The sequence below is a fragment of the Pelophylax lessonae genome (assembly GCF_965119305.1).
Source record: "Pelophylax lessonae genome assembly, chromosome: 1".
NCBI lineage: Eukaryota > Metazoa > Chordata > Amphibia > Anura > Ranidae > Pelophylax > Pelophylax lessonae.
Window position 1 is genome coordinate 223,455,738 of NC_138768.1, and position 21,856 is coordinate 223,477,593.

Sequence of the window (21,856 nt, forward strand, 5' to 3'; positions counted from 1 at the left end):
TTATTAAAAACGTATTGAAACAGAAAATTGACTTTTCTGGGTTATAGAACAATCTCATCTTTGGAATTCCAAATTAATGGCACATTGGTTATAGGATACCAGATTAAGAAGAAAACATTGAGTACAAGTGCTATAGTTTTACACATTTATAACTTTATGTTAAACAAATACTGAGACGGAAGCATTTACGGCTTCTATTTGGAGTACAACACCGGTATTCAGATTGATGTTTGTACAATGCCAGGTCACATTGAAAGAATACTGTTTGGATGGAAGCATATTACATTAGTCTGTGATCAAAGCTCCTCCTTCTCATGACTTTTGATCTGGAAGCTACTAATAATATTAAGTCTTTTTTGAAGATCCTCCTTCTTGGACTCACTCATTTTGTTCTTCTCAATCAGTTTCGTAATACGCTCAAACTCGCTGCTGGCAAAATCCTCCCCCTGGTCGACGATTTTACTCATTATCTTGAGATATTGCTCTGCAGACTTTTTTTCCACTTCTCCGACATTTGCCAGCATGGCCTGACCTTTCTTTAGGAGTTCACTTCTCTCTTCAATACTGGATGACTTGATGAATTCTCCTGCCAGTTTATCATATTCCTCCAGACATCCTGGCATCCCCAAGTATACCCCATAGGTCTTCAACCAATGCTGGATGGTGCTAGCCTTAACCACTCCGGTGTATCGTATAGGATTGTCAATGTCGCCATCCACAAACAGGTAGAAATAAGGGTAGTTTTCTTTATCCAGCTTGTACTTCTCTCCGAACTCCATATTTAGCTTATCTCCGTAATCTGTAAAATTTTATGAAAACCACAATTCAAACAAAAGAAGGATCTTAACGATATTTTATGTAGCTTTTTCATACACAGCCTAGTACAGAGCAGCTACAAAATGCAATTAAAATTCTTGTTGACGCACATATACTGTAGTAATAGTTTTGACATACAATAATTAGGCCAGGTTCACACGTAAAATAAAAAAAAAACCTGCATCAATTTGCATGACAGGAGAGCGTGACCGGTTCTAAATGGAGCCGGTTTACACATCTCCGGGGCGGCTGTGGCTCGCACTGGAAAAGTCTCCTGTGCGTCTTTGGTTCCGTTTCAGGTCTGAATTCAGGCAAAAGATCGGACCGGATTCACACCTGAAAACGGAGAACAGGGACGCACCGGACCCCCTGCTCTGAGCCATGGCCACAGCATGTGTGAACCCAGCCTCAAATAAAATAATCCAATTCATAGGTAGATTGCCTAAACCCCAATGAGTATATGGCTACCTAAACACTAAAGCCCTCCTAACACTTAACCCCCTAGACGTGTTTCAATTCTAAACTTCTGGCCTAACACTCAGGGCCGGGACAAGGGGTGGGCAGGAGGGGAGGCTGCCCTGGGCACTGTGGTTTCTTGTGAGGTGGAAGGGGAGAGGCCCTGTGAGATTGAGGGGGAGGGGTTTTGTGATGCGAGGGGCAATTTGGGGGTGGCCGGGGTAAGAATTACTAGGGGATTTGTGCTAGGAGGGGGGATTAGTAGGGTTTGTGCTAGAAGGTGCGATATTGGTGAAGTGGGGGAAGGGGAATTGTGCTAGGAGGGGAAATTTTTGTTCGGGGGGGGAGAATTTAAGGGGTGGATTTGTGCTCAGAGGGGAAATTTGAGGGTTAGAGGATTTGTGCTAGGATAGGTGTTTTTTTTTGGGGAGAGGCATTTGTTGGGGTGGGGGAGGAAAGATTTGTACTGGGAAGGGGGTTTTAGTAGGGGGGGGGGTTATTCTTAGAGCATAAGCATGTAGGTTGGTGCTCAATTTTGTTTGTTTTTTTTTCGGAGGGGGGGGGGGTTGGGGGTTTCTGACACATAATGATCATACATCTTGAGGGGTGGTGTAGTTTGGCATGGTCGCCATGGGTGCTAGATTACCTTGTCCCAGCACTGCTAACACTTAATCTGACGCTAATGATCTAATGCTCCCCCCCATAAATGTTGACATGACTTACCACCGAAAACCAAAATCTTACCCCAAAAAAATAAAACATAAATCCCTGAGCCAAATATTCAACCAACATACCCCAAACTCCAGCCATAATATTAAGTATATTTATCAGTGGTCTCTAAACTGTGGCCAGGGGGGGGGGGCCAGATGTGGCCATTTGTTTGCCTTTTTGCCCTTTTCCAGCTCTTGAGGCATTATTCCTCCCAATGACACCAACAACTTGGCATAACTCCTGCCACTGAAACCAACAATGGGACATAATTCCTTCCACTGACACCAACAATGGGGCACTATTTCTCCCCCTGATAACACAGATGGGGCATTATTTATTCTTACTGGGCACAGGCTGGCCCCTAAAGTCTGAAGAACAGTAAACTGGCCCTTTGTTTAGAAAGTTTGGAGACCCCTGATCTATTTTCTTACTTAGCCCTGTGTCAGGAGAAGCCTGCATTGAATTATATTGCAATCTAAACTATCCAAACCAAAAGGATCTAAAACGATCCATCTGCAGCTGTATGTACAGAAGTATGTTCAGAACACCGATGATAGAAACCTCAGTACAGAAATGTTTGCAAGCACAAGTCCTAAGAACAGAATAGCAATGCAGGATCAGCAAATCGGAGACAAAAATGGGCTTGCAGTGGAGCAGAACACGGTGTGAGGGTTTGCCCTGGCAATACAGTGCTATATACTTTTTAGTACGTATGCTATTGGTGGACTTTGGAAATTTTAGAATAGAAATTCAGTTTTTTTCTTATTGCACTGCTAATCTGTTCTTTGGACTTGTGCTTGGAAATTCTAATGATACCTACAAACACTGCTACTCATAGACTGGTGCTGTCCTTTGTACATTTTGCTGTTGATGCTTTAGATTATTATTATTATACAGGATTTATATAGCGCCAACAGTTTTTACACAGCGCTTTACAATATAAAAGGGAGACAATACAGTTACAATACAATAAAATACAAGAGGGTTAAGAGGCCCCTGGTCAGAAGAGCTTACAATCTAATAGGGTGGGGCAGGATTTAGATGGATTGCTATTGCTTTAGATGGATGTTACTGACCCTGCTACTACAACTGTTGGTCTTTTCGGATTAACAAAAAAAAAAAAAAAAAAGTTTCGTTATTTAGCCACTGTTTCCTTATCAGTTTAACCCTCTGAGATGGAAGCTGATAATCTGTCACATTTTGTTCCAATATCCTGAAGGCAATTTAAAACATCTAATCCTGGACTACACTCCAGAATATGATTGTGTTTGTTAATCGAACCATAAAATCTACCTTTCACACCAATAAACTCATTCACTCAGAGGACTGCTGTCTAATGTAAAATGTGACATCTGATATAAGTAGAGCCAATGTAATGAGTGATACAATTTCCTTGTAAGCTCTGGTTTGCTTTATTCTCGCTATTTATTATTTACTTTGCAAAATTGTATGTACAATAAAGCGGAACTAAGGATAAAACTTTTTTTTTCCTTTCATTTTGGATGGAGTTCAGCAGCCATAGATGGATCGAATCTCAACTGGTTCAGTAGGGATCGGCCGAGATTTGATCCGTCTATGGGCAGACTGGTTGTACTGAAGTCGATCCATCAAATCGACTTTAGTACAACCACCCGGTCTGAGCATGCGATCACTGCCGGTGGCTAAAGTCACTAGCAGTGATCATTGTGTCCTGCTGGCAGGGAAGGCACCCCACCAGCAGAACACAATAGCGCTGCTGGATTGATTTCCCCCATCAACTGTGTTGAAGGGGGAGATATGGCAATTTTCCTACCACCACGAGGGGAAGGAAAAAAAATTGTATAATCTGTGGCTTGCTTAAAGTGATACTAAAGTCTGTTTTTTCCCCTCAAAAATAACAAACATGTTATACTTACCTGCTTTGTGCAGTGGTTTTTCACAGAGCAGCTCCAATCCCCCTTTTATCGGGGTCCTTCTTCGGTGCTCCTGGCCCCTCCCTCCTCCTGAGTGCCCCCCCAGTAAGCAGCTTGCTTTGGGGGCACCCGAGCCAAGCCACAGCTCCCTGTGTCCATTCAGACACAGAACATCAGCCCACCACGCCCCCTTTCTTTCCTCATTGGCTCACTGACTTTGATTGACAGCAGCGGGAGCCAATGGCAGCATGCTGCTGTCTAAGCCAATGAGGAAGGGAGTCCCGGACGACCGAGTCTCTCGTGCAACATCAATAAAAATAAAAAATGCAGCGCTAAAATAAATACATAAACAAAAAAGAAACAATTTAAAAAATGAACAAGTTGAAAAAATGTCTCTTTTGATAAAGTTCATAAATTAGTGTGACGACATTCAATAAATGCAATCCAATGAACATGTGGGTGTCACGATGAAAAGGGTAATGATCTCTCCACCACCGAAAATATGTGAAATGCAAACTCACCAGAGCCAAATGCTGTCTAGATTATAGGACAGCAAGCGAGTGTTATGCGACCAGTCTCCAGATCTTTTGGGACATCAATATAGTCAGCAACTTCCAGCCTCATAGAAAACCTCCAATGCGTAGATTGACTCAGCACGTAAAGGAAGGGTTAAAATTATATAAATCTATGCATTGGAGGTTTTCTATGAGGCTGGAAGTTGCTGACTTCGAGGGACAGGAAAGCCTGGAAACCACCACAGATGGCACCACTAGGGGAGGGTAACACATTCACTGCCCTGTAAAAATGATCAAGTGCCTCTACAGCTGCCCAGTACATTTTTTTTTTTTGCATGAAAGCTGCAAGTTGGCTAAAAAAAATAAAAATAAAATCCATACCAAGCTTATTTAACCCCTTGACTACTGGAATAATAATAAACATACCTTCATAAAAGAGGGATTTATTAGCTTATACTTTTCCTTCTCTGCCTTTAGTCTCCTATTCTTCTCTTATCAATGCAGTTAGATGACGGCTGGTGGAAGAAGCTAGCAGGGTATTGTACACAGATTGCTGAAAACAGCACCGCACCTGGCTGTAGTACTACTTTCAATAGCCCTCAGCAATGATGCAAGCAGTGGGCTGGTCCTTGAGAGGAGTTATGCAAACTGAAAAATGGCTAGATGGGTGGTTGTCAGTCAGGAGAAGTGGGCATTGCTAGGCAAACTGTATTTGCATATGGACTGCCCTAAAAAAATGCCCACATGTTATGTTGAGCCTTTATGATTGAAAAACTGAAATCCAGGGGCAAGCCAGGGACAGTATTGCAGACGAGGAAAAGGCAAGGCTTGCTCCATCTGACTTGATGCAGCTTTAAATGCACACTGTAAAGCAGGGGTGGGGAACCTTTTTTCTGCCAAGGGCCATTTGGGTATTTATAAAATCATTTGGGGGCCGTACAAAATTATCAACTTAAAAATGTGCCTGTTATATTTGGTCAAACATTTAATTAACTCACCCCTAATGTGATGGCTGCAACTGCTTCTCTTTGGTGAAGTGTGTGATGTTAAGCTGGTATTGATGATGTTGCTACTCGCAACAGGTTTTCCAGGTTTGCGTCGGTCAGTCTGGAGCGCAGTTGACTTTGTGGTGGTAAGTTTTGAAAATAACTGCTGGCGAGTAATGCTGGTGGGCATAGCTGGCTGGTACTGCAGGCGGGTACAGCTGGTTGGTACTGCTGTGGGTACTGCTGGCTCAGGCTGGTACTGCTGGCTTGTACTGTGTGTGGGTACTGTTGGCTGGTACTGCTGTGGGTACTGCTGGCTCAGGCTGGTACTGCTGTGCTGTGGGTATTGCTGATTCAGGCTGGTACTGTGCTTTAGGTAATGCTGGATGGTACTGCCTTGGGTACTGCTGGCTCAGGCTGGTACTGTGCTGTGGGTACTGCTGGCTGGTACTGCTGGCTCAGGCTGGTACTACTGGCTAGTACTGCTGGCTCAGGCTGGTACTGTGCTGTGGGTACTGCTAACTCCTGCTGGTACTGCTGTGGGTACTACTGCCTCTGGCTGGTACTGCTGTGGGTACTGCTGGTTCTGCTGTGGGTACTGCTGACTCTGGCTGGTACTGCTGTGGGTACTGCTGGTTCTGGCTGGTACTGCTGTGGGTACTGCTGGTTCTGGCTGGTACTGCTGGCTCTGGCTTATACTGCTGTGAGTACTGCTGGCTCTGGCTGGTACTGCTGGCTCTGGCTGGTACTGCTGTGAGTATTGCTGGTTCTGGCTGGTACAGCTGTGTGTACTGCTGGTTCTGGCTGGTACTGCTGGCTCTGGCTTATAGTGCTGTGAGTACTGCTGGCTCCGGCTGGTACTGTTGTGAGTACTGCTGGCTCTGGCTGGTACTGCTGTGTGTGCTGCTGGCGGGAAATGCTGACTAGCAGCGGCGCCACCCTGGAGGAAGAGGCAATGTTTCCTGTATTGGTCACAGGCAGAGTGCATTTGATATCACTCCTGTGACTCACTCAGACTGTCACAACGGAGCCGGAACTATACAGGAAGCATTGGCTCCATTCTGACAGATCAGCTGAGAGGCACAGACTCAGCTGCATGGGGGGGCCGGACCAAATGACTTCGAGGGCCGCATACGGCCCCCGGGACGTAGGTTCCCCACCCCTGCTGTAAAGCCTCGTACACACGCGTCAAATTGGCAGGGAATTTTCGGCCAACGTCCGATCTGCCGATTTTCGGCTTGTTAGTATGATGCTTCCGACAACCAACTCCGACTTTTCGGCCGAAAAAAATCTGGTGTAGAGACTATAAAATTTTTGTTGGCCGTCAACATAACGACCGATTTTCGTGCAGTCAATACAGATTTCGACAGGGAAAAATCTGATGAGCAAGTCTGGGCATGCTCAGTGAAGAAAAAACACAAAGAAAACTAACCAACACATGACATCACTTCTGAAGTAGAATTTTGTTGGCCGAGAAAATTCGTGTGGAGTCTAGGCACATTCCAACCAACAAAACACAACTTGGACAAAAGTCGGACGATCGGTCGGCCGATAATCGTTGCGTGTGTACGAGGCATAAGAAGCTCACAGCATGCAGTGAAGTCATTGTACAAGACTAAAGTACAAACACCTTATGAAACATTTGTTATTATAACATTACTACTGTTATATCCCCAATAATAGAATTTCTCCATTTAACTACAAAAGGCACTTTTGGTTATTCTGTTTTAGAGCTATTGGTAGGCTAATAGGGCCAGAAAATTAGTGATAGCCGTGAGTACATGGATACAGATACAGATACTAGAGCTGAGATGTTTGGACTTGCCTCACCATCATGATCTGTTCAGTTGAATTTCATAAATAATTTAAATGTTGTACATGCCTCGGGGTTAGCTGAATTTGGTTACAACCGCCAAAGTTAACAGAAAAGTGAGGTGAAGTATGACCTTTGTGCAAGTACAAAGGTAAATCCAGAGTCACATGCTGGATAGCAGGTTTTATTTTTTACACAGATCACATGCTAGTTATTCATTTCTGCATAGTCATAAATTTATAGTTTTAATCACTGTTCTTGATCTATAAAATGGAATTTCCATTTTAAGAATAGGCAGGGAAGTCAATTCTGTTTACATAGCCATAGTTATGTTTGAAACACTGTTTTAATCACTGTGTTTAAGATTTAAAGGGGGCTTCTACTCTTAGAAAACTTTCTGGCAATTAAGGAAGGACAACATTATCTTTTCTTAAAGTCAGGTCCATAAATATTGGGACATCGACAATTCTAATCTTTTTGGCTCTATACACCACCACAAGGGATTTGAAATTAAACAAAGATGTGCTTTTACTGCAAACTTCCAGCTTTAAATTTGAGGGTATTTACATCCAAATCAGGTGAACAGTGTAGGAATTACAACAGTTTGTATATGTGCCTCCCACTTTTTAAGGGACCAAAAGTAAAGGGACAGATTAACAATCATAAATCAAACTTTCACTTTTTAATACTTGGTAGCAAATCCTTTGCAATCAATTACAGCCTGAAGTCTGGAACGCATAGACGTCACCAGACGCTGGATTTCATCCCTGGTGATGCTCTGCCAGGCCTCTACTGCAATTGTCATCAGTTTCTGCTTGTTCTTGGGGCATTTTTCCTTCAGTTTTGTCTTCAGCAAGTGAAATGCATGCTCAATCGGATTCAGGTCAGGTGATTGACTTGGCCATTGCATAACATTCCACTTCTTTCCCTTAAAAAACTCTTTGGTTGCTTTCGCAGTATGCTTCGGGTCATTGTCCATCTGCACTGTGAAGCGCCGTCCAATGAGTTCTGAAGCATTTGGCTGAATATGAGAAGATAATATTGCCTGAAACACTTCAGAATTCATCCTGCTGCTTTTGTCAGCAGTCACATCATCAATAAATACAAGAGAACCAGTTCCACTGGCAGCCATACATGCCCACGCCATGACACTACCACCACCATGCTTCACTGATGAGGTGGTATGCTTTGGATCATGAGCGGTTCCTTTCCTTCTCCATACTCTTCTCTTCCCATCACTCTGGTACAAGTTGATCATGGTCTCATCTGTCCATAGGATGTTGTTCCAGAACTGTGAAGGGTTTTTTAGATGTTGTTTGGCAAACTCTAATCTGACCTTCCTGTTTTTGAGGCTCACCAATGGTTTACATCTTGTGGTGAACCCTCTGTATTCACTCTGGTGAAGGCTTCTCTTGATTGTTGACTTTGACACACATACACCTACCTCCTGGAGAGTGTTCTTGATCTGGCCAACTATTGTGAAGAGTGTTTTCTTAACCAGGGAAAGAATTCTTCGGTCATCCACCACAGTGGACTTTGCTAGCTCTCTGATGGGGTTGTTTTGTTTTTTCAGGCTAATGATGACTTGCTTCACTGATAGTGACAGCTCTTTGGATCTCATATTGAGAGTTGACAACAACAGATTCCAAATGCAAATAGCACACTTGAAATTAACTCTGGACCATTTATCTGCTCCTTGTAAATGGGATAATGAGGGAATAACACACACCTGGCCATGGAACAGCTGAGCAGACAATTGTCCCATTACTTTTGTTCCCTTAAAAAGTGGGAGGCACATATACAAACTGTTGTAATTCCTACACCTTTTACCTGATTTGGACGTAAATACCCTCAAATTAAAGCTGAAAGTCTGCAGCTAAAGCACATCTTGTTTGTTTCATTTCAAATCCATTGTGGTGGTGTTTAGAGCCAAAAAGATTAGAAATGTGTCGATGTCCCAATATTTATGGACCCGACTGTACATTATCAGCATTACCATTAAACAAGTGAGTGTATTACCTTTTAAACAATAAATTAATCTTGGATATACTGCACTGTGAGAGGCATGTTATTCTTTTTTAGAACATTAGGAGATTACCGGAGAAGTTGATTATGAGTGTACCTAGGAGAAGGGTGGCAAATTAGACCCATGTGAGATCTGTTCAGAATTGCTATTAGACTGCGCATTTGACCTTCCTATGTGTGGGTTCACTTTTGATGGTAAGCGGCAGTGTGTTTGGAGCACCTAGCAAATCTGTTGGTCAAGCGGTCTATACCTAGCATTTTTGGATTCATTCTAAAAGGACTCTCATTCCCCTCTGTGTCTGTTTTAAAGTTTTAGACATGGACATTTGATTACGTTTAGCGCTGCACTTTTAGTGTGTGTGTGTGTGTAGTAATAATATAGAATATAGGTAGAGGACCGATTAGCAGAGGACCTTGTAACGGGGATGCTGTCGTTTACATAATTCTCTTTGTTCTTCGTCCAGGCTCTAATTATTGTGGTTATCAAGTTTGATAGAGAAACAACATTTTCAGAATTTAGGAAAAACTAAGAGAATGTTGAATGACTGGTTTGGCATAATAGTTCATCAGCCTCACAGGGTGTGTGGAGTACCACCCCTGGCAAATTGTGTTGTTGTGGATTTGTGTTTTTGTTAATAATGGCACTCCTCTCCAGTGAACTGTCTTTCATAACACAGCTGACAGTTAATAACTACTATAGTCTCTTTTTCCCAGAAAAGCTAGTGGGTGATTCTGGGCTCAGTCCTGGCTATAGCTCTCTCCATAAATTGGGCTGCAGCTTGGGGTGCAGCTACAGCACAAACAGAAATAAAATGTTTTATTTGCGAACCACTGCTTGGATCTAAATTGGACCGTGTGCTTTTTGCACTGGGTTCCCTGAGGGATACAAGAATGATTTCTAACTTCTAGTGATAATTTGTCCTTAAAATAGAACCCCCCCCCCCCCACCTTAAAATTCTGAAGGTCTAAACATGACATTCCATGAAAGGCCCAATCAGAGGCTTGCTATCTTTTTCTAAAGTACAATGAAAAATCTAATTGATTCTATAGACAAAGCATAGATGGTATCTCACATAAGATAGTTAGTGGATGTTAAATAACAAAACGACTGCTAACATATCCGACCTTCCAGAACACATTCATATTCTTCACAAATTCTGGTACTGTGAATGGGAAAATCTGACCCTAATCACTGAATTATAGTGGAAAATAAAAGGAGGATTTCCACCAATCCATTCACATTTTATTTTGACAAAGATGCCTGTTCTGGGAGGACCCTCAGCGTAGCTGGCTCCTTATTATACCTAATGTGTCACAACCATACACAGAACATATTTACCTGAAATCCCAACATCGGCCACTAGAAGTTCTTTACTAGAAGACGAACTTTCAGCTAATTGTTTGAATTCATCATGTTTTTCTCCATAAGGATACTGAGTGTCAAATTTAACCAGCACAAATTTACTCCTTGAAATCACCTGCGGGACAGAGAAAATAAAGAATGTGTTACACATTACAAAAAAATAGAATTATATCTTTTTATGTGACAACACTGAAAAAATTACACTTTGCTACAATGAAAAGTAGTGAGTGTACAGCTTGTATAACAGTGTAAAATTGCTGTCCCCTCAAAATAACTCAACCCACAACTATTAATGTCTAAACTGCTGGCAACAAAAGTGAGTACACCCAAAAGTGAAAATTTGCAAATTGGGCCCAATTAGCCATTTTCCCTCCCCGGTGTCAGGTGACACGTTAGTGTTACAAGGTCTCAGGTGGTAATGGGGAGCAGGTGTGTTAAATTTGGTGTTATCTCTCTCACTCTCTCATATTGGTCACTGGAAGTTCAACATGACATCTCATGGCAAACAACTCTCTGAGGATCTGTAAAAAAGAATTGATGCTCTACATGAAGATGGCCTAGGCTATAAGCAGATTGCCAAGACCATGAAACTTAGCTGCAGCATGGTGGCCAAGACCATACAGCTGATTAGCAGGGGAGGTTTGAATCAGAACAGACCTTGCCATGGTTGACCAAAGGAGTTGATTGCACATGCTCAGCATCATATCCAGAGTTTGTCTTTGAGAAATAGACTTGCTGTCCGCATTGCTGCAGAGGTTCAAGGAGTGGGAGGCGAGTCAGCCTGTCAGTGCTCAGACCATATGCCGCACACTGCATCAAATTGGTCTGCATGGCTGTCCTCCCAGAAGGAAGCCTCTTGTAAAGATGATGCACAAGAAAGCCCGCAAATGGTTTGCTGAAGACAAGAAGACTAAAGACATGGATAACTGGAACCATGTCCTGTGGTCTGATGAGACCAAGATAACATAATTTGGTTCAGATGGTGTCAAGCGTGTGTATCGGCAACGAGGTGAGGAGTACAAAGACAAGTGTGTCTTGCATACAGTCAAGCACGGTGGTGGAAGTGTCATGGTCTGGGGCTGCATGAATGCTGCCGGGACTGGGGATCTACAGTTCATTGAGGGAACCATGAATGCCAACATGTACTGTGACATACTGAAGCAGAGCATGATCCCCTCCCTTCGGAGACTGGGTATTCCAACATGATAACGACCCCAAACACACCTCAAAGATAACCACTGCCTTGCTAAAGAAGATGAGGGTAAAGGTGATGGACTGGCCAAGCATGTCTCCAGACCTAAACCCTATTGAGCATTTGTAGAGCATCCTCAAATGGAAGGTGGAGGAGCGCAAGGTCTCTAACATCCACCAGCTCCATGATGTCGTCAAGGAGGGGTGGAAGAGGACTCCAGTAGCAATCTGTGAATTTTGGCCGGTTCAGCAGGAGATTTGAAAGGCTTGAACCTTCTATGGACGGCTTTAGAGCTGTATTCCTCTTTGCACCTCCCCTGGTCACAGAAAAAGTGAGGGAAGGCATGGAGGAGCTGGGTCAACACAGTCAGTAATGACATGCTCCTAGAAGAAGAGAGAGTTATGGCATGCAAAGAAGGAGAGTGCTGTGCTAGGGAATTAACTCTTCCTGGAGTAATTACATTTTCTAGTAAGTACAAACGGACATTGTAAGTAAATAGATTGTTTATAGGAAAAAAAAACAAACACACTGGGAGTAACCCCTTAGCCCCCGTTCACACTGGGGCGACCTGGTCGCCTGACAGGTCGCCGTAGGTCGCCCGCCATACAGAAGCTATGGACCCGTTCTAATAGGAGCGACACAAGTCGCTCTGACTTAGAAAAAGGGTCCGGAGCTTCTTTGGGGTGACCCGGAGCGACCTACATAGACTTCAATGTTATGAAGTCCGTGCCGGCCGCTCCGAGGTCGCGGGGCGAGCAGCGCGCCGCGACCTGTGAGGTCGCCCGGCGAAGTAGCATCGCCCCAGTGTGAACTGGGGCTTAAAATACTTGATTTTTTATGTGCTTTTTCAATGTTTGAAAGTTGGTGTCAGGGTCTCTTTAAAGAGAATGCAAAGTTTTATTTAATGTATTCATTTTAAAGATCTGCTTGACGTAAATATTATTATATGTGAATGTTTTTAGAGCAAAACTTGATTCTATGTATAAATAGTAATTTTCCTGCTCCATTTCTAATGATCACTAAGGCTGCATTCACAACTGAGTGTTCCATAAATGGGAAAAAGCATGTGTCACACTTGCCATGCTATTTTTTGTGAATGACAACCCAAACATGGCTAGCAGATAGACATTTTCACATACATCAAACATGTGGTTAAAAAAACGTGTAAATCTCAACTCCCTAAGGGTCCTTTCACACGGCCGCTCAGCTGCTTTCCGTGTGTCCGCAAATCATCCTATTTTTTTGCGGATGATTTGCGGACATCAATGTAAGTATATGGCACTGCGGGTGTCAGCGGAATACCATCCGCTGACACCCGATTTTCCTCCTGTCAGTTCTGTTCCGTTTTTATGAACGGAACAGAACCCTATTTTTCCTTCCGTGTAAAAAACGGAAAGGAAGGAAAATCGGATGTCAGCGGTGTCATCCGCTGACATCCGCAGTGCCATAGACATACATTATGTCCGCATATCATCCGCAAACGGATGGGATGATATGCGGGCACACGGAGCGGATGACAGAAATGTCATCCGCTCCGTGGAAAAAAAAAAAAAAAAGTCCCGCAGCGGACCTTTCACACGGAGCGGCCGTGTGAAAGGAGCCTAAGGCTCCTTTTACACATGCGGACCGCTTGTCCATTTTCCATCTATGTATTGACAGATGAAAAATGGACATTATTGCATCTCTATAGAAAAACAGATGTAATCAGATGATCATCCATTTACATCCGCATCTGTCAACATCTGTTTTTTGGCACGGGTCAAAGCCCTATTTTTTTTCCGTTAAAGAAATGGATCAGACGACATACAGATGTAAGTGGACAAACGGTACGTTTTTTTTAATTATTAGTGGATGTAAAAAAACTGATGAGCAGCTGATGAGAAACTGATGTAAACTTCATCCATTTTTTATTTGACACCAGCATACTGATCGGCCTAAGACCCCTTTCACACATGCAGACTGTTCGTTTCATCAGTTTAGTCAAGTTTTGGAGGAAGTTTACGATCACTTTCACACCAGCGGACTGATCAAGTCTGCCTGTCAGTTTTCAGGCGAACCTGATTGGACCACCCATTGTTCTCTATGGGGCAGCGGATGTCAGCGGACATGTGTCCACTGACACCCGTCTGGCATTCGATCTGACAAATTCTGCTAAAAATAGATGTATGGTGATACGTTCACCATCCGTCCAGTGGACTGGATCGGATGACAATCGGATAGAAACAGACATGCGGTCTGTTTCCATCCGAAAGCTCCATAAAGGAAAGCGGCCTGTTTCCATGTCCGTTCTGCATAGCGGAGTGCACACGGACCTGTCATCTGCCTGCCCAGTGGAGGATCAGCGAAGAGATGCCCTGCTGAAAAGATGGATTTTGTTTGGGCAGATCTGCTCCATCTAAAAAGGTGCCTACATCAAGTTTTCATCACTTTACTATTAGTTTTTACATCAGTTTTTTACATTCATTACCAATGCAAAAACAGACTGTTTGCTTGTTTACATCCAGTTTTGGTCCATTCAGTTTTTTTAAGGGAACAAAAATAGGGCTTTGGGCCCCTTTCACACGGGCTTTCCGATCAGGTCCGCCTGCCAGTTTTTAAGGCGGATCTGACTGGATGCTCCGTGCCCCCCTATGGAGCAGCGGATGTCAGCGGTGACATCTCCACTGACACCTGCTACTATCCAATCCGATCCTGTCTGTGAAATCCAGACGGATGGAAACCCTATTTCTCTAGCGCTCATTGACAGACGTAGTCCTTGGTGATACACCACCTTCGGGTTATGTTGCCTCCACAGGAGCAGGACTAGACAGGAAATTAAAAAGCTCTGGCCACACCCTAGGGGCAGTCCCAGAGGGTATATCCTCTCTCTCTCTGCCTCAGCAAATCAGTTATTTTCTGTCTAGTTAGGAGTAAGGACCTAGATACCTTGCTGGGATCTTAGGTCCTGGCAAGAATTTTTTCTTAAAGGATTTTTTAGACAGCTTTTTTTCTCCAGTGTTCCTGTGAGATCTTCAAGCAAGAAAGCTGAACTGGGCGACGGGCTGGATGTTGAGATCCGGTGGTCACCCCAGTTCAGCCTACGAGCGCGTGCAGGCCATAGCTCCGCGCTGGGTCGGCCGCGACAAAGTCCCATTAAAGGACTGACCCCGCGAGTTAAACGTCTCGCTGAAACGCCAAAGACCATGAGTCACGGCGTCCATATCGGTCGACAGCCCTCCCGCCCCGGTGGAGAGGGGTACTGTCAGGAGTTGGTGCCCGCCTGGTTCCGGTATGGTGAGTAGTATGTTCCCCCTTTTCCCCTGACGGGTCTTGTGGTGAACGCGGGCCCCTCTCTGTATGGTAAGATAGAGTCCCTCTCTATCCTATAAATGACACAGATCCTCCTACTTTGAGTGTGATTTTATGTGCAAAAAGCCAGGAGGCTTGGTTTGGGAGCTAACAATCTAATTGTATACATGTTAAAAAGATTGTAATCTGTGTCATTCTGGGAATCTTACGGTGATAAGAATAAGCTACCTACCAGTCAGAAGCCACGGACATGTAGACTGCCTTCCTAATCAGATCTCCAGCTATTAGCAGGCCTCCCGAACGGCCATGCGGTCCGCCAGGGCCGGTACCGCCAACCACGCCAAATCCCCATGCAGAGAGAGTGTTGTGTGCCCTGCAGCACACCGCTATTCAGTACAGGCCGCCGCCATTTTTTTTGCTGGATCGCACGAGCCGCCATTTTGGCGTAGCCTCGTGTCTCCAGCATGGGGGCGGCTATGTTTGAGGTGATCTTAACACCTCGTGGAGCTTGGGGAGGCGCCGGAAGGCGTGCAGAGGGGCGGAGCCGCCTCCTTTCTTCCTGGGCAGCCAGCCAAAAGACTTCCTGTTTGTCAAGACAGCGCTGTAACCTGTTGCAGTTAAACTCTGAGCATCAAGTGGTGAGCCTGGGGGTCTATCTCTCTCTCTCTCTCGATCGATAGGGATCCCTAGCAGGTAACACTAAGGGGCTTTTTGTGGCGCTGGGGGTCTGAAAAAAAAAAAAGTTTTTTATTTTTTGAATTATATTATCCAGAAAGTGACTGGAATTATCATGGACCCTGCCACACATATTCCCCCACCTGTTTCCCTCGAGGGGGCCACGGGACCCGCCGGTGCACAGAGTGTAGAGTCATTTACAGCAATTTTGGAGTCTATGGTGGCTCGGGTGGAGGCGGCCTGTCAGGGACGGGGGTCAAGGAAGCGACCCCCGCCTACCCCTATACTATCTGACACCTCTGACTCAGATTCAGAGATGGTCACTGCAGTTGCAGGTTCCTCTGCAAGGGCTGTTATCCCAGGTAAAGCCCCCTCAGACAGTGAGGAGGACGCTTCTTCTCCTGCTATAATTCAGGAAGAAGCATTGGTGGACGCACTAGTTGTGGCAGTGCAGGAAACCTTAAAACTTGAGGCTTTACCGGCAGAGGCAACTGAAACAGAGATTCCTTTTGGTACTAATAAGCCCATCAAAACGGTGAAGGTTTTTCCTGTACCCAAATGTTTCGGTAATCAGATTAAAGGAGAATGGGAGCATTCTAAACGTACCTTTACTATTTCCAAGCGTATTGCTAGACGCTATCCGTTTGAGGAATCCATCATTAAGAAATGGACGGTACCACCAGTGGTGGATCCACCTATTTCCAGGCTGAATAAAGCCACGGTTATCCCAGTGGAGGACACTTCGTCCTTTAAGGATCCGGTGGATCGAAAGATGGAAGCAGAGTCCCGCACCATCTTCTCTCTGATAGGGTCAGCATTTAGACCAGTAATTGTTATTGGTCTAGTTTCCCAGACACTTACGGAATGGGTGAAAATGGTACGCCAAGACCTTAGGGGAAAAGATATTCCCCAGGAGACATCTGATTTGATGGAACAGATTATACAAGGGCTACAGTTTATCTGTGACGCAGCCTTGGACACTACTCCCTTATTAGGGCATGCATCTATGTCAGCGGTGATCCTCAGACGTGTGCTGTGGTTAAAATGCTGGTCAGCTGACCTAGGTTCCAAGAAGACCTTGACAAATCTCCCTTTTCAGGGGAATCGTCTATTTGGGGCCAACCTAGATGTAATCATTAAGGATGCCACTGGGGGCAAGAGCACTTTTTTGCCACAGGCTGCTAAAGCTAAGGGACCTCGCAACAAGCGAGGACCTTTCTTTACCGCCCATAAAGGGCGCCCGGCTGGTACTAGCGGGAAAGGCAAGACTCCTCCAGGAGGGTTCAAGAAGGGCTGGTCGGACAAGCAGAGGACCAACCCAGCCAAACCCGAAGCAAAGGAGTACACAGCCTGAAGGTGCGCCCCCACCCGGTTTCAGGGTGGGGGGACGTTTTCACCGGTATTCAGGACATTAGATCGAGCATCAACCACTACTACCGGTGCGATTCTTCCCTTCCAACATTTAAGTACTACAGGAAGCGGTAGTTACCGTTCCCTGAATAGATCTTTTCCTTTACCTTTTCCTAAGATTAGTCCCGATACCTCACAGGAATCGGATCTGGTTGACCAGATAGGCCAAGTAGCCTCTAGTCGGGTGACTTCGGTCCCTGAGGTTCAACCAGAAAAGATCACCCTTCCTGATAACAATCAGGTATCTGATAAATGTGTGGGAACAGAAAACGACCAGACTTTCTCGGATGGTCTGGGCCAGATACCTCTAGGGACGCCTGGTTCAGATTCTATCAGCGCCAGTGGTCCTAGAAATTCTAGGCTGGCCTCCTCAAGCCGGCCTGGCCGACTTGGACATGCTAGTCGCAGACGTTCCGTGGGAACTTCGTCTCAGGGAGTGTCTGTGGTCTCAAGGACCAATTTACCATCATGCTTTACAGTCGCTGGGTTTAATGGCCTGGCCATTGAGACCCAAGTACTGAAGGACAGAGGTTTGTCAGCTTCAGTCATTCCTACCCTTATTAAAGCAAGGAAAGCGACTTCCAGCAAGGTCTATTATCACACATGGAAGACTTATATTGCGTGGTGCGAATCTTTAGGATTTCCTCCACGTACCTATTCGGTGACTCGAATATTGGCCTTTTTGCAACAAGGGGTTGAGCAGAAGCTAGCCTTGAGCACCATCAAGGGTCAAGTTTCAGCATTAGCAATCTTCTTTCAGAAACCTTTAGCTACCAAGTCCTTGGTGCGGAATTTCATCCAGGGGGTGCGGCACCTGGCTCCTCCAGTCCGCGCGCCCTTACCGCCCTGGGATCTTAATTTGGTTTTGTCAGTTCTACAGAAACCTCCCTTTGAAAACATCAGGGAGATTCCCTTGCTTACTTTATCCCAGAAGGTGGCCTTCCTGGTGGCTATTACTTCTGCTCGCAGGGTGTCAGAACTGGCTGCATTATCATGCCAGTCCCCATACCTAGTGATTCATAGGGATAAGGTAGTACTTCATCCTAAGCCATCCTTTCTTCCTAAGGTGGTTTCAGATTTTCATCTGAATGAAGATATTGTACTACCTTCCTTGTGTCCTCAGCCCAAGCATCATCGGGAACATGCGTTGCATTCCTTAGATGTGGTTCGGGCAATCAGGGTATACCTGAAAGCTACGGAATCATTCCGTAAGACGGATTCACTTTTTGTGATCACGGATGGCCCCAGAAAGGGTTTGCCTGCATCTGCCGCGACCATTGCCAAATGGATTAGACAAACGGTGGTACAGGCTTATTCTATTAAGGGTCAGAGTCCTCCGTTCCCCGTTAGGGCGCACTCCACTCGAGCGCTCAGTACTTCCTGGGCCTTTCGCCATCAGGTGTCAGTGGTCCAGGTATGTAAGGCGGCCACCTGGTCGTCGGTACATACCTTTACAAAATTCTATAAAATTGATGTGACGGCATCGGCGGATGCCTCATTTGGCCGCAAGGTTTTGCAGGCCGCAATTTGAGGAGACCGGTGGTCTACCTCGAGGGTTTTTTTCTGTTTGGAAAAAAAAAAAAAAAAAAATGTTTTTTTCTCTTTTTTGTTGAGTCTCATCATTAAGGATGAGCATTGTAAACTTCTAGTTGGCACCGGTTGGGCCTTCTAGATTGGGATTTGATTTCATTTTCCCACCCCTCATTTGTGATACTGCTCTGGGACGTCCCGAAGGTGGTGAATCACCGAGGACTACGTCTGTCAATGAGCGCTAGAGAAAAATGGATTTTTGTAAAATCTTACCGTAAAATCCTTTTCTCTTAGCTCATTGACAGACGTAGTCCCCGCCCCTCTGTTTTTTGAGTTGGGTTGGGTTAAATCTCTAAAGACTGCTTTTTCACATAACTGATTTGCTGAGGCAGAGAGAGAGAGGATATACCCTCTGGGACTGCCCCTAGGGTGTGGCCAGAGCTTTTTAATTTCCTGTCTAGTCCTGCTCCTGTGGAGGCAACATAACCCGAAGGTGGTGTATCACCAAGGACTACGTCTGTCAATGAGCTAAGAGAAAAGGATTTTACGGTAAGATTTTACAAAAATCCATTTTTTCCATCTGTCTAGAGCAGGGATCCTCAAACTAGAGCCCTCCAGCTGTTGCAGGACTAGACATCCCATAAGGCATTGTAAAACTCTTACATTCACAGACATGACTAGGCACGATGGGGATTCTAGTTCCTGAACAACTGGAGGGCCATAGTTTGAAGACCCTTGCCATAAGGCATTGTAAAACTCTGACATTCACAGACATGACTAGCCACGATGGGGATTGTAGTTCCTGAACAACTGGAGGGCCATAGTTTGAAGACCCCCTGGTCTAGAGGATCAAATTGGATAGGATCAGATGAAAACGGACAGGCAGTCTGTTCCCATAGAGGAGAGCGGGGATCTGACAGCTCTCTCTCTGCAAAGTAAGCGGAGATGGAGCTGTCATCCGCATAGGCGTGCGCACAGGGTGTGCCAGGTGTGCCTGGGCACACCCTAATCACCCCGTGTGGCGCAGATTTCCCCTGTTCAGACACCTGATATTTCACCAAAGCCCCCTAACAGGGCTCCTAAAAAAATGTACAAAAAAAGTAATTAATAAAATCAATAAAATTGTCAAAAATAATAAAAAATAATAGAAATAAAAGCTACTGACACCAATCTCTGCCCTACTGACACTGTCAGTATATATACACATGCACATATGTGTTTGAGCTTTGGGGTACACACCCTAATAGAATAGGCTGCCCACACCTATGGTCATCCGCCTGCTCAGTGGGGATCGGCGGATCGATCCCAACTGAGCAAAACCGAATCCGTCGGGCGGAAAGCCCGTGTGAAAGGACCTTAAGTCTGTTTTAAAAAATGGATGTTAAAAGATGTTAAAGGATAATCATGACCGGATGAATGAAAAATGGACCATATGTGTGAAAGGGGCCAAAGAGGTCCATGAGTGTTTGTAATGTGTAGGGTGAAACCGTGTATTCCCAAGATGCTAGGTTCGCATTAATGCAGATTCGGAAAGCACGCAAAATTGAGGGTTTTCCCAACCCGCAGGCAAACATGCTCTTTGACAGACACACGGGGGCTTTAATTCCTAATAGCATCCCCATGCATCAGCAAAATCGGTGCATTTTTGCACGCAGAGCGATTTAAATTTATAAAAAAGGGTCAGAGTCTTCTTTCACCGCGATTCTGTAGACAAGGCAGACACTGAAATTCCTACAGCTGCCTACACACAGAATGCAGATCACAATAATGTAAACCTAGACTTGGGCTGAACATCAGATTGAAGAAACACAAAAAAAAAGTTTCAGGAGGGGCTGGGGCTAGGAACTCAGGTATGTTGTGTTTATCTTGCACTCTACACTGTTACCTCCTTCCTATACTTTACATTATATTCCAAGATGAAAGAAAAGTTGCACAGCAGACCTATCTAATTATAACTTCATAATAAAGGGAAGCCTGTGATTGGCTGGATCAGCCTTCTATAGGGAGAATTCTAGATTCACAGATCACACGCTGCAGTTCCAACTGTCAGTCTTCTGACAGCAGCCAGACACGTGGAGTCCTGTCATTGGCCAGGCACAGGGAACCGGCCCGCCCCGAACGTCTCCTATTGGCTGCTGCTTAGCTGTGAGGACGCTGTGCAGTGACAGCTCGTACAGACAAGGAATAACTAACAGCATTTATGATGGTCACTGATCAGTATCATCCCATTACACACATCATCGTCTACAACACACACTCACCAGTCTGTCTGCACTGAGCACAGATCCAATATGGTAACAATGTATGAAATAGTGGGCGTATACCAATACAGGGATTTATATACAGGTGAAAATAAAATCACACTCATTAGTAGCAAATGGTTTCCTAGTAAACACAATTGGGGGGATTTACTAAAACTGGAGCAGAGAGAATCCGGAGAAGCTCTGAAAATAAAAGCTGCAAGCTGATTGGTTGCCATGCACAGCTGCGCCAGCTACTGTCTGCTCCAGTCTTAGTAAATCCCCCTCATTGTTTACATGAATGACTGACTTGTGTGTGAGTAGGGTGGGCAGGAATACAAAGCAATGAATGTAGCAGAGATAGGACGCCTCTATGCACAGTGTGATGGGGGGGAGAAGCCTGCTCCTACCTTATAGAAGGTGATCTGATCCAGAGACAGGGAGCCCTTGGTGTGCAGCGCCGAGCACTGTCTCAGGATGCTGGAAGCCAGCAGTAGCAGCACTGCACACACAGCCGGCACATTGCATCCTCTCGCCATGCTTTTTGGAGAACGATCAAAGGCTGCTGATGAGCAGAGGAGGAGGTCACGTGGTGTGCCTGAACCCATACTTCCTGTGTGTCTTATCACAGGTCACATCCAGAGAATAGCATGGACCCTGGAGTCACCAACTCCATACATTGTACAGTGTGCTGAGCAGCACAGTCATCTCTGACATGGACTGATATGAAACATATGTACAGCACTGTATAAATTGTCATATCTGTATTAAATAAATACATTTACATTAACAGCAGAGCATAGAACAGACTTATTGGTAGCCTGTTGTATGAGCACATCTTTGCTCTATCTGTAACAAAGGTCACTTCTACAGGGGTCATTTGATGTTGCAAGACCCCATTCTGGGTGATACTGGGGTGGACAGTGTATTCTCCCCCCCCCCCC

The 21,856-nt window shown here is 45.0% G+C and overlaps 1 protein-coding gene across 1 annotated transcript; it reads right to left on the reverse strand.

Annotated features, from left to right (window-relative positions):
• Positions 1 to 131: 131 nt before the first annotated feature.
• Positions 132 to 21,517, reverse strand: ERP29 (endoplasmic reticulum protein 29). Its single transcript, XM_082275643.1, has 3 exons — positions 21,323 to 21,517; positions 10,554 to 10,692; positions 132 to 799 (listed from the first exon to the last, which is right to left on the reverse strand). Exons 1-3 carry the CDS (start codon positions 21,449 to 21,451, stop codon positions 297 to 299), a joined length of 771 nt encoding a protein of 256 aa, XP_082131769.1. The 5' UTR covers positions 21,452 to 21,517; the 3' UTR covers positions 132 to 296.
• Positions 21,518 to 21,856: the final 339 nt, after the last annotated feature.

Coding starts and splice junctions, on each gene's coding strand:
- ERP29 (XM_082275643.1), bottom strand. CDS start 21,451: ATGGCGAGAGGATGCAATGTGCCGGCTGTGTGTGCAGTGCTGCTACTG. Junction 10,693..21,322: donor ATCAGATCACCTTCTATAAG/GTAGGAGCAGGC, acceptor TCTGTCCCGCAG/GTGATTTCAAGGAGTAAATT. Junction 800..10,553: donor GGCCGATGTTGGGATTTCAG/GTAAATATGTTC, acceptor AAAATTTTACAG/ATTACGGAGATAAGCTAAAT.